The sequence below is a fragment of the Ochotona princeps genome, chromosome 20 (genome assembly GCF_030435755.1).
Source record: "Ochotona princeps isolate mOchPri1 chromosome 20, mOchPri1.hap1, whole genome shotgun sequence".
NCBI lineage: Eukaryota > Metazoa > Chordata > Mammalia > Lagomorpha > Ochotonidae > Ochotona > Ochotona princeps.
In genome coordinates, this window is record NC_080851.1 from 29416912 (window position 1) to 29429671 (window position 12760).

The window sequence follows — 12760 nt, forward strand, 5'->3', positions numbered from 1 at the left end:
CTGGGGAGAGAGATGATGGCGATTTCTCTATGCCAGGTTTTCAGGTAAAATCCCAATGAATTTCCACAAGCTTACATATATCCCTGATCTTCACTGATAACCATTCCTGAACCAATCAGGTGGTGGCCTTTGGTGTCCAACTTTGAACTGAACTCATTCTTGATGAATAAAGAGAACTAGTCATACAATCATTTAAGCTCCAGAATTGTGAAAAGACAAGAACAGTGTAGACAAAGTTGCATGGTGTGGGCTTTCGGAACCTCGCTTCATAGCTGTAATGAAAGCCACCGACTACTCTTTTATTAGCACGTTACAAGCTATGACAACTGCAAATAAACGAAATGTAAAGACTGGAGAAATTCAAAGAAAATGTCTTATTCTTTTATAGTTAAGCTTTTATTATGCGTGTTTTAAACCCATCTTATTCCAGAAAAAAAATGTGGATCCCTAATGGGGAAACTGAGCAAACATGGAATACAAAAGTTGACAATGAACCTAAGTGAGACATTAAAAAAAACAAAAGGCAGTGCCATCATACGGGTCTCGGAATGAGCCGGCACAACTTGGACAGTGGTTTTTTTATCCTAACCATCGTGTCTCAACATTCCTCAGATCCTTTTCATTTGATTTCTACTCCTTGGTGTGGCTTGCATTTCTGTGCAGCCCGGCTGTCCATGCTGATGTGTCTACCTACAACACCTCTCCTCTGGCCAGCCCCTACCCCCGATCCAAACCAAGCAGCTGCTTCTTCTGGAATTTTCCCAGACCTTCCCCAAGAGTGAGTCATGATCCTATCCTTGTGCCCGCAAACACACTGCTGACATGAAAGGCTTTAAAAAGTTCCTAGAAAACAGAAATAAAGAATAGCTTTACTCTGGTGCCAAAAAAAAAAAAGAAATCCATGTGTAATTTATTTTTCATGAAAAAACTCATTGGAAATGCATGTTATGAAAAAAATTATTCTTGGATTTTAAAACATTTTTGTACATAAATAAATCTTTTAACTCCATTTAACTTCACAAACTTTTTGAGTAGTCTTGTATTGCAAGACTGAAGATACATCTCTTTTCTTTTACTTTCCACCTTCGATGACGTGTGTGCCCATGAAAAGCAAGAACTCTGCTTCCTTGACTTGCCTCAGTTTTTCCCTCTTCCTAGACTAGTGCCATATACCCAGCAGGTGCTTAATAAGTGTTGCTGTCTCTACAAGCAGAAGTGCGCATGTCTAGTTGTACCCCCCACCACTGAGAAATGCTCCGAGTTGTCCATTCTTGTATGCCACTCATGAATTTCTCATACCTACCCACGTGGTCATCACAAGGTGGTCCCTGCACTGCTTACAGTTGTGAAAAGCTAACACACTAGCCTATCTGTCAAGAAAAGCATGTATACATGAATGAATGAGTTCATAGACCAGAAAACTGCACAGAAGTTAAACTGAATAACTTGATTCACACGTAGCCATCAGCAAGAATGAATCCCAAAAAGAACGAAGTAAAAAAAAAAAAAATCAAGTTCCTGTACAATATGTAAGGTATGGTGTCATGTAAGTAAGTTGCATGTGTTATCTTTTCTGTTAACATCAAGGTATTTTTTTAAAAGGAAAAAGCTAAAAAGTGGGGAAGAGGGGAACCATTCCCATAATCCCAATTATTCTGGCAGCTTCTACGTTATCTTTTTTTAACTTGCTCCACTAACAAGCTCAGGAACTGGTAACAAGTCCCATATACAGCAGGGAAGACCAGGGCCCAGGAGGTTCTCTCCCCTCAATTCCCAATACCTAACACATTAGAGAAACTGGGATTTTACCTCCAGACGCCCCTGCAGAATCTCTAAGTAAGATAAACAAAAGAAACTAAGAAGGATGTTAATAGTCTCTAGCCTCTAAGGAACCATGGAGAATACTCAGAGGAGGAATCCGAATGTATGGATTAAAAAATTGATGCAGTTAACTGTGGTTCCACCCACTGCTGAGTGGGAAGGAATCCCTGAGCCAGGAAGGAAAAGCAGACAACCTCTGTCCCTAAGAAGCAAGACTTAACACCCCCATGTTAAGTCCAGCCCACATAACCTATTTTGCAGAGTCTGGGGGAAAGGTGGGGGGTTGGGGGTGGGGGAACAGTGAGCGGGAAAGCTACAGATCTGGGTTTCTGATTTCTCCTGGTGCCCCTACTTGCAGATTTCTTCTCTGTCCTCCTTGGCGATCCCACAGACTCCGCCAGGCTCATGACCTCCAGGCAGATGGGACTGGTTCCTTTCAATGTGGCTGAGCCACCAGGCCCTGTCCTGAAACCTCTGCTCCTCTTTGGGACTTAGGTCTTGGAAAACAGAAGCCTTTGTCTTTTTGTTGCCTCTGCCCTTGGTTGAATCAGGGATGGGGAGAAGGAAGGGCAGAGAGAGACACAGCACTAGAAAACCATTGCTCTTTTCCTGCACAACTGACTCCTACTCCCCCTCCCCCCGTTCACTTCTAGGCCACACTTGAGCCAATCTCAGCCTACCAGCAGCGTCTGCACCACCCCCACAGCATTGGCAGGCATGTGTGTTTCCTGGACACCTTTGGTATTTGTATCAGGTGTGCTGACCTGCACTGGCATGTCACTAGGGCCTAGATATCACCACTAGGGGGCGTCTCTAGAAGTTGGAGGTGCCAATGGAGTGCAGACAGGGGAGGTTCCCACCTGGAGGATGGGTCAAGAGCACAGACTTTAATACTTGCACCCTCTGTATCCAAACTCCAGTTCTGCCCATCACCACCAGGATGAACTTAGGGCTCAGTCTCCTGACATGGGAAACGCATTTCACAACAGTGCCCACTTTATGGGTCTACTGCCAGGTACTATGAGACATCCTGTGAAGTACCATGCCTGGCAATTGGGAAGGACTCAAAAGGCAATCTTGGCCTTTGTTAAGACTGCTACAAATGCCCCCCCTAAACTCCCTAACTCTTTTGAAGTCAGCCTATCCCCTTCATGGGCATTTGTGAAATGGACAAAGCAGGCAACAGGGTTCCCATACGGCAATCTCAACAACCATAAGCCCTACCCTGTGGTCTCCCAAAGACACACTGGTGGGGTGGCATTGAGTGCCCACTCCATTCTGGCACCACCCAGTAGGGATGCGATAACAGTCTCTCCCCCTGAGTCAGTCACAGAACCATGCAGCACACAGACCTCTACAAATCCTCTGTTCTGTTTTAAAGTAACCCAGACACCTGATTAAAGTCAAGAGTAATATGATCAATAAACGCATTCTTACTAAACACATTCTTACTCATCATTACAACAGATTCCAGGGAAAAATCCTGCATATTGCACCCGGAAATCCTTGACACAGGTGAACCACAAGCCTAGGCATCCCAGGGATCTCCTAGATCCCAGAGAGTCATAGAAGACTCTAGAAAAGGAGAACCTAGATGAATATGGGAAAATTAGTCAAAGATTCACCTGGTGGGCAGGTGCGGGTGGGGTTAGGAGGTGGAGTAAGAGAAGATTAAAACAGGTAGAATGAGTAGAAATTGAGTCATTGCCCTACGGGTTACAGTGAGAACTTCAGCGTTTGCTCTGAAACTACTAAGAAGCCATCCAAGGATGTAAGCAAAGATGCAAAATGGCAGGACAGGTACTTGGTGCACAGTTAAACAATGGATTAAGACACCTGCAACCCACATCAGAGTATTTGGGTTCAAATCCTGCCTCCGTCTCCTGGTCCAAGATTCCTGCAAATTCAGAGCCTGAATGGAGCATCAGTTGATAGCTCAAGTAACCAAGTCTCTGCCACCTTCATGGGACACCTAGACCAAGTTCTGGCCCCCAGCTTCAACCCCAGGCACAGACTGTTATGGGCATCAAGGGGCAAACCTCTGGCTGAGAACTCCCTCTCTCTGCCTTGCCTCTCTGCTTCTCAAATGAACGAAAAAATAAGTAAAAATGGTGACATGCTTCTCTTGGAAATTAATTCTGTTGGTAGTATGAGAAATGGATAGGGAGCAGGAAGCCCTGTGATGGGAAAACATTTAAGAGGTGATTGCAACAGCCCAGATGAGAGCCCAAATGAGAGATGATGATGACTCAAACTAAGGCAGGGAGGGAGGCAAGGACAATAATAATTACAATCGCAATGAATATTCAGGAGTTTCTCCTATGCACAAGCATGCTCATGGTTCTCATTCCTACAGGACATACTTGAAACATAGAGTGTTTAACTATATATATATATATTATTGAAGATTATTGAAGATTGCATGGAGTAAGAAAAGTGCTTGAAATATCTTTCCCCCCTTCCATTCCATTTTATTTGTACAGTTCTGTCTACTCCCTGTTTTGGGGATTTTGCTTGTGAGGATGAAGCCCACTCACACATGCCTTCTAGGGTGGTCCAGGGGCCTCCATGCTTACTGGCTGGTAACAGAACTTATTCTCACACCTGTTGTTAGCTGTACGCTGCACCATAGCTACACCGCCTAAGCTTGATCGTAATTTCTCGTCACATTGTATAAGCGTTTTGTGATGCTTATGGGACTGGAAATACACATATGCAAGTTGCTGAACAAAGACATCTAACATTTTACAGAACAAAATAAAAAATGCACCACTGTACAAAATACTCAAAAGACAGCAAATGTTCACTGGAGTTGAAGCTCCGTTGTCTAAGCTCAAACAACTGTTAGTTTGGTAAACTTGATACAGATGAAAGAGGAGAACATGTTTTCTTTCCTCCCTGGAGAAGAAAATGCATTATCTTCCCTTCACAGCTTTCACGCACCTGACAGCTACACTTGGCTTTGGGCCAGTGAGCAACTCACTTGTTCAGTTAATGCCACGATAATGAAAGCATCCTTTGGCAGATTGGTTGCAGGTTTTCATCAAGACATTAGACAGCAGGCCGCAGGTGGGACACATCTAAGGACCTTGTCCCTCTCAGTACACTGCTCCAGGTTCCGGGGGGTGGGGGTCCGGAGGTGGCTTAGCTCCCGGGAGAGCTGATGGAGGAGCCCCATGAGGAGCACCAGGCTCCAAGGCTCCCAGTCAGGCTGGGAAGTGCTGCCTTTGACAATGGCCATGGCTCTCAGTGCTGTGAGGGGCTGCAGTGTGAGCAAACCTGAGCATCAAGCCTCAGCTTTTCTGGACCTCCCTTCTTGACACCCAGGTAGCACCAAGCGTTCTGAACTCTCACCTCTCAGGTGTTCCAAGGAATCACTGATAATGTCAGAGGCCATTCCGGAGAAACTGAAATGATGGCTTCTGAAGCTTTCCAGCCTTCCTTTCCCTTGCCACCACATCCCTAAGATCTCTTCAAATCCAAAGCACCAATTTATTCTTTTTCTTCTCCTGAAAAAGAAAAACCGTTCTGGGAACCAAATGAGTTCAGATGAATGAAGAAGGGAGACACTGGGATCCATTTTGATAGAGAAACACAGATTGGGGGTTTTATGTTGCCTTCTTCTCTTCTTGGTATTTATTTCATTTCATTTTATTCTATTCTATTTTACCGACATGCCCTTGAACAGGTAGTTGTTTCACTTTCCCTCACCTTTGTTTCAGTATCTGTGACACAGAGAACCTCCAGCTGAACGTAGTCTGAAGTCAAAGCATCCTAGGCCATGATTCCCAGATGCTTTCCAACCAGGGTCAGGGCCCACTCCATCCTCCCGGGCCCAGGAAAACCCATGGGGCAACTCTGGGCTCTCTTATCTGATATCTCACATCTGATCACCAGCAAATCCTGTTGTCTGTATCTCCAAAATGCCCACAACACAACCATGCCACCCAGTTTCTTTGGTCTCCCCTTGCTGGTGACTTGAATTTATGCTCAGAGCTCTTCCTGCTTCTCTCCAGTCATCCCTTCAGCAGCAGAGAGACCCTCCCCAAACGTGTGCATATGTACCTTGGGGTCCCAGAAAACCAAACCCAAGACAAAGGCTTCAGTGTGCACGTTTGGTTCGGGGAGTAGAAGCAAAGGGACAAGACCTGACATGGGAAGGAAGTGGAATCAACACAGCGGAGTACAGCTTGAGCTTTGGCTGGCGGAACCTTGGGAAGGACAGCACTGATACATCACAGAGCCGCCTACTTGGAGGAAGGAGCCTTAGCATTCCCTTCCCGGTGACCACAGCGTGTTCTACGGGGCTGAATGCCCACGCCTGAGTGTGGGGAGCCTCCCACGTTAGCGGTTTAGAGAAGCTGCAGATCAGAACACTCGGTGTAGGCACAAATCCACAATGAAGCATGTACAGGGAAGTGCAGGTGAAAATGTTGACTGAGGCTGTGGAAGAACAGGCAAGGCCAAGGTGAAGAGGGTATTCCATGTCCTACCTCTGCTGTTAACCATTCAACAGGTTCCCATTTTCCCCAGCGTAAAACGCACAGTCCTCACCATCACCACCTTCACGCACCCCACTGTGTTCACCGTGCCTTGAATATCTATCAAGTAGGACGCATTTCAAGGTCATTGCTCTTTCCTCTTGCTAGTCTCCACTTGAAATGTTCCACTGAAACACCACCCTAACAGTGAGGCCTTTCTTGACATGATCTTGTATGGAAAATCCTAAGGCACACTCAGGAATTGTTCGACAAATTCAAGGTATAAGATAATCAGGCAAAACTCCATTGTGTTTCTATACATTAGTCATGAGCCATTCAACATGAAATCGAAAAAACTATTCCATTTGCCATAGCACTAGCATATTTAAGACCAGCTTTAAGCAAAAGAAGTGCAATATTTATATGTTGAAAGCTATGAAATATCATTGAAAAAAAATCAAGGAAGACCCAAACAGAAAAACAGCCAGTGTTTATAAATCAGAAGCTTTAATAATTGTTAATTAAAGACTCAAGGAAAATTTTATCCCAATGCTGGTTGTATTTTTATTTTAGAAATTAGCACGTTGACGTCAATGTTCTTACGAAAACAGGAGAAACACAACCAGACAACCTGACAAAAGAAGAACAAAATTGTCAGATATTTACTGCTTTCAAAACTTGCTGCGAGCCTGCAGTAGTCCAGTTAGTATGGTACTGGTTAAACACAGAATGGAAGCGATGTGATAACCAGAAATAAACTCCCATATCTATGGCCAATTGATTTTGACAAGGCTGCCAAGAAAATTCCATGGGGAGCGAAAAATTTTTCAACAGATGGTACAGGACAAGTGGATGCCCACAGAAAACAGATTACCTATCACATCATACATGAAAAATTAACTCAAAATCTATGAACTAAAGCTGTCAGACTCTGAAAGGGAACATACAGAATACATGGGAATATATTTTTATGGCCCACGTGTAGGCAGTATTTTCTTAGATATGATACAAAAAGCACTACCAACAGAATAAAAATAAACTGATCTTCATCACAATTAATAACTTTCATGCTGGGCCTGATGCAGTAGCCTAGAAGCTAAAGTTCTCACCTTGCATATGCTGGGATCCCAAATGGATGCTGATTCATACCCAGGCTGCTCCACTTCCCTTCCAATTCCCTGCTTAGTGGCCTGGGAAAGCAACAGAGGACAGCCTAAGGCCTTAGGACCCTGCACCCATGTGGGAGACCCCGAAGAGTCTCCCGGCTCCTGGCTCCTGGCTTCAGATTGGCTGAACTCCAGCCACTGTGACCGCTTGGAAAGTGAACCAATAGTTGGAAAATCTTTCTCTCTGTCTTTCCTTCTCTGTAAATCTGACTTTCCAACAACAACAAAAAAAACCTTAAAAAATAAACCTTTGATGCTTCAAAAGGCAGCTGACAGAATTATAGAAAATAGCATATATTAGCAAATAACATCTCTGGTGAGGAGTTTGAACTCCAAATACACAAAGCAAGTGTTACAAATCATCAATAAAAACATGCATAACTGGGAACCAGCATTGTGACTCAACAGAATAATCCTCCGTCTCGCAGGGCTAGCATTCCATTTGGGGGCTGGTTTATGTCTGGCTGCTCTACTTCAGATCCGGTTTCCAGCTTGTGTGCCAGGAAAGCAGCAGATGATGGTTCAAGCCGTAGGGCCCCTGCAACCATGTACGTGAGCCAGAAGAATCAGCTGGTCCCTAGCTTTGGATTGGCTCAGCTCCGGCAGTTGTGGCCATTCAGGGAGTAACTAGCAAATGGAAGGCCTCTCTCTTTGCCTCTCCTTCTCTGTGCAACTCTGCCTTTCAAACAAGAGTAAATAAATCTTTATGTATGTGTGTGTGTGTGTGTATATATATATATATATATACACACACACACACACACACACACATATAACCCCATTTGCAGGTGTATAAGAGATTTGAGTTGTCATTTCTCAAAAAAAAATACATAAATGGACAACAAGCACATAAAAATACTCAGAATCATTGTTTGCTAGGATCATTCAATAAAAACTACAACGCTATCACTTTATAGCCACAATGGTTGCTTTAATTAAAAAAAAAATAAGACATAAGCAATGTTGGCAAGAATGTAGTGAAACCAGAACCTTTGTGCACTGCAGGTAGAAATATACAAGAGGAACCCTCAGTGGAAGACAGTTTGGCAGTTCCTCAAAATGCCAGGCATAGTGCGCCATCTGACCCATCAGTTCCATGCCTAGGCAGATGCCTGGGAGTCGTGGAAACAGATGTTCACGCAGAAACTTGCTCATAAACATTCACAACAACCTTACTGCTGATCGTCCTAAAGTGGAAACAACCTAAAGGCCCATTAGCAGATGAATGAATCAACAGAATGTGGTGTGACCTCTACAGCGTGACGTGATTCAGCCTTAAAAAGGAATGAAGTGGAATTGACATGGTTTTGAGTAACCAGTATGTTGAAAAAAAAAAAAAAAAAGCAAGTCCTAACCACAACCTATGATTAGCTCATTGACATTTCAATTTTAGTTTATATACAGGACCGGCTGCTATATACCTTAAAATGGCTATAAGGTACCATTCAGCTGTCTCGTGTCTATTTCATTTTAGTATTTAGCCATTTGTTGTGTTGAAGTATAATTTTGCTGATCTTGGCAGATTTTAGGATAATCTAGACTGGCTTGTAACTCTAACAAGATATTTGTCAACATTTAAGGTGCAGAACATTTTTGGGGGGGGGTGTGGAGGAAAATCCTCAACACCATGATGAGGAGTAACTGGGACTCTTAATTGACTGTGATATTCTACCAGCTCTAACTTCAGACCAGAAATGGTCTCCCCAAGAAACTGTTCAACCCATCTGGACAATAAGTAGCTGGACTCTATGCTTGGTATATGTTTGCAAGGAAAGAATCTTGATTGAATTTGAACTATAATACTGCATCAAGGTGGAGGAATCCACCAGGGGGTAGGGGAGGGGGAGGGGTGAGGGGGTTCCCAGAGCCTATGAAACTGTCATATAATGCAAAATAATTAATAAATATATATATAGATAGATATAGATATAGATAGATATAGATATATATAAAGGAATGAAGTGTTGGCTGATTCAGGCTGCAATATGGATGAACTCCAAAAATATAATACTGAGTGAAAGAAGCCAGACAGGGGGACCATACTGTAGGATTCCATTTATAGGAAGTGTTCACAAACAGGAACTCCATAGAGAGAGAAATGTTAGTGGTTGCCTTGGGCTGGGAGGGGGATAAAGACCAGGAAGGAATTGCTGGTGGGTGAAGAGTTTCATTTGAAGATTAAAGTGCTCTAAAATTGAGAGTAGTCATGGCTACCTAACTCTGTGAACGTACTGAAAGCCATGCAATTGTGTACTTTAAAAGGGTGAATTCTATACGGTATGAATTACATCTCACTACAGCTATTAGTATTACAAAAATCGTGTGATAGCAAAGGCTTACAAGGATGAAAAGGAACCGGCTCTCTCATACACTCTTTGCCCTTCCCTCTCTCTGTAACTCTTCCTTTCAGACTTTTTTAAATCACTTAAGTTGATAGTCTATAATTATTCTAATAAAAACTTGACATTTTATCAAATAAGAAATTAACAACTTGAATTTAAACAAGACTAAAATATTTGGCTCTGCAAAAGGCAGTGCTGGCAGACTGAAAAAGCAATCGTAAAATTTGGAGGCAATATATGCCAAACACATAATTACCAAAGGATTAATATATATATAATATATGAAGAATTCCAAAACTCAACAGTGAGGGGTACAATCTAATCAGAAAATGTGCAAAGGATATGTGCAACACTTCTCCTAAGAAGGTAAATGAAAAATAAACATATGAAAAGATGTGTAAGCACGCTAGCCATTGGAGAATTGCTCTACCACTTTACTCCTGTCGGGATGGCTAAAATAAAAACAGTGATAACACCAAGTTCTGCTGTGTATGTGGAGAAACTGGATCACTCATGTGTTGAGACAATGCTGTAGCCTCTTGAGGGAGGGTGAGGGAGAGAGAGAGAGAATTTCACCACCCAAACAACTGCAATGGCCAGGGCTCGGCCAGGCAGAAGGCAAGAATTTCATCCAGGTTGTCTGTCGCACTTGAGCCATCTTCTACTGCCTTCCCAGGCACATTAGCAAGGAGCTGAATCAGAAGTGAAACAGCCAGGGTTTGAACTGCCGCCCAGGCGGGATGCCAGCATTGCAGGTAGGGTACTACTCTATCAGTCCTGGCAATTTTATTTTGAAACTAAAAATGAACTTACCGTATAACTCAGAAATCATACACTGGAGTATATAGCTCAGCAAAATCAAGTGAGCTTTCATCGGGAAACTTGCCTACGTATGTTCATAGCAACTTTATTCATAATATTTGCTATCTAAAAACTGTCCAACTATTCCTCGATAGATGAACAGTAAAGGAAAATATAGTACATGTGTACCACGTAACACTACCCAGCAATAAAAAGGGAATGACCTATGGCATGCTCAGAAACTAGGAGGAAAAGCAAAGCAATTGCGACTGAAAAAGGTTCATTTGCTAGGACACATACTGCGTGATGGTTACATAGTATTCATAAAACAGCATGATGAAGAAAAGAAAGAACACATGGGACATTGCCAGATATTAGTATTTCAGGAGAGAGTGTGAGGGCAGCCATAAAGGAATATCACCTGTGACTTACAGTGATAGGAGAGTCAGGAGTGTTCCTGGTGGCGTTCACATAGACACATGTATGAGAAAATAACACACTCATAAACACATACATATACACATGCACACACACACAATGTATATATACACTTATATATACATGCGTGCACTCATATACAGATACACACATGCACACACATATGTATTATACACATACACACATACAGACACACATTTACAGACACACACACACAACACAAATGAGGACTCGTGTACCTGATGAGGTCAGAGCAAGTTCTGCAGACCCCACCAAGGTAAATCTGGTGATTTAACACAGGAAAGTGTATGTGAGGAGTTCACAGATTCTCCTCACTCATTCCTTTGCACCTTCCTGAGAATCCATTTCAAAATAGAAAGTGACAGGAGAGAAAAATGAAAACCAATCTCTCTCCAATTCCTCCTGTACCTGCCATCTCTCCTTCGCACAAAAAAAAAAAAAACATTTAAGATAGTTTCTCCAGATTTTGACTATGGAACAATGCAGGCTTATTCTTCTTTGCTTATAGATTTTTATTTGGACTAACCTATATACATATTAAATGAAGATATCCCATTAGCATAACACTAGGGGAAATAAATTAATGCATGCAGCTGGAATTTCAATGCCTGTAATTTAATCGAAGATGGCTGAGCAAAACACAGAACTGTTAGACAAATTAAAGCTTCTAATAGTTACTGTAGAAGAGAAGATAGTGTATGGCAATCAACTGCTTCATTTGCTTTAATATCACATACATTTAAATAATGACATTTCATTTATTGATTTAATTGAACCAATTGTCCACAATTCAAATAGGCTTTTCTGGAAGTTGAAACTTTCCAGATGAAAACACCATTTTTTACAAGGAGATGCGGAGTGAATTAAAACACTCCCAAATTCGAATGTCCTTCCATCACAGGAGCTACATGTTCACCTACATTCATTTCCATTCAGGATGACACAGGAGGCGTTAATGAATTATAAACCTCAAAGATAAAGTCTAACAGAAAACTGAGGAGCAAAAGTGTGCCAAGACCACAGCTCCCTTGGAGTGTGTGTGCACTTGACTCTGAAAAGGGAGCTGGTGAAGATGATAACTAAGTTCAAGCTGTTAAATTGGAATGACGTCATAACCGTGAAGACCTTCCGTGCTCCGCAAGTGAGTTATAAACATCAACAGAGAACTCCCTCAAAGGACTGTGAGAATGACTGATAGAAAACAAGGCGCTATGAAAGCCTCCCTGTCAGCAAAGATCCCTCTGGGTTTTTTTAATTTCCTTTGCATGAACATTAGCATACATCTTCATAAATTAGGAGTCTATGCTTGCATTATTGATTCAGTACAATTAAGCTCATTCCATCTTCTTGTCTTGTCATTCTCAAATGAGCTTTTCCCAGTCTTTAGTTTCTCTTCCTTCTTCTTAAACAAGGGATTTCAGACCACAACCAATGGTATTTCCAGTGACAATGCTCTCACAGCAGATCTTTAGGGAAAGATAAACACCACCGCACAGCTAGCCACAGGTCCTGGACCTCCACCACCGCACAGCTAGCCACAGGTCCTGGACCTCCATCCAGGGGGAGCAGAGATGGGTCCAGCTCCAGAAACTACACCTCCAGCTTACAACCCTCAGGCAGAGCAAGTCCAGGCACGTGGAACTAGAACTAGGTCCTACTCTCTTCCACACCATGAACCACTCTCTCTTCC

The 12760-nt window shown here is 42.7% G+C and overlaps 1 protein-coding gene across 1 annotated transcript in view; it reads right to left on the bottom strand.

Moving 5' to 3' along the window:
- Nucleotides 1-5298: 5298 nt before the first annotated feature.
- STK31 (serine/threonine kinase 31) overlaps nt 5299-12760 on the bottom strand; it is a 162871-nt gene continuing 155409 nt past the window's right edge. Inside the window, exon 25 of the mRNA XM_058678192.1 lies at nt 5299-5330. Within this exon, the coding sequence (XP_058534175.1) occupies nt 5314-5330 (17 nt within the window). The 3' untranslated portion in view covers nt 5299-5313. The remainder of the gene's footprint in view (nt 5331-12760) is intronic.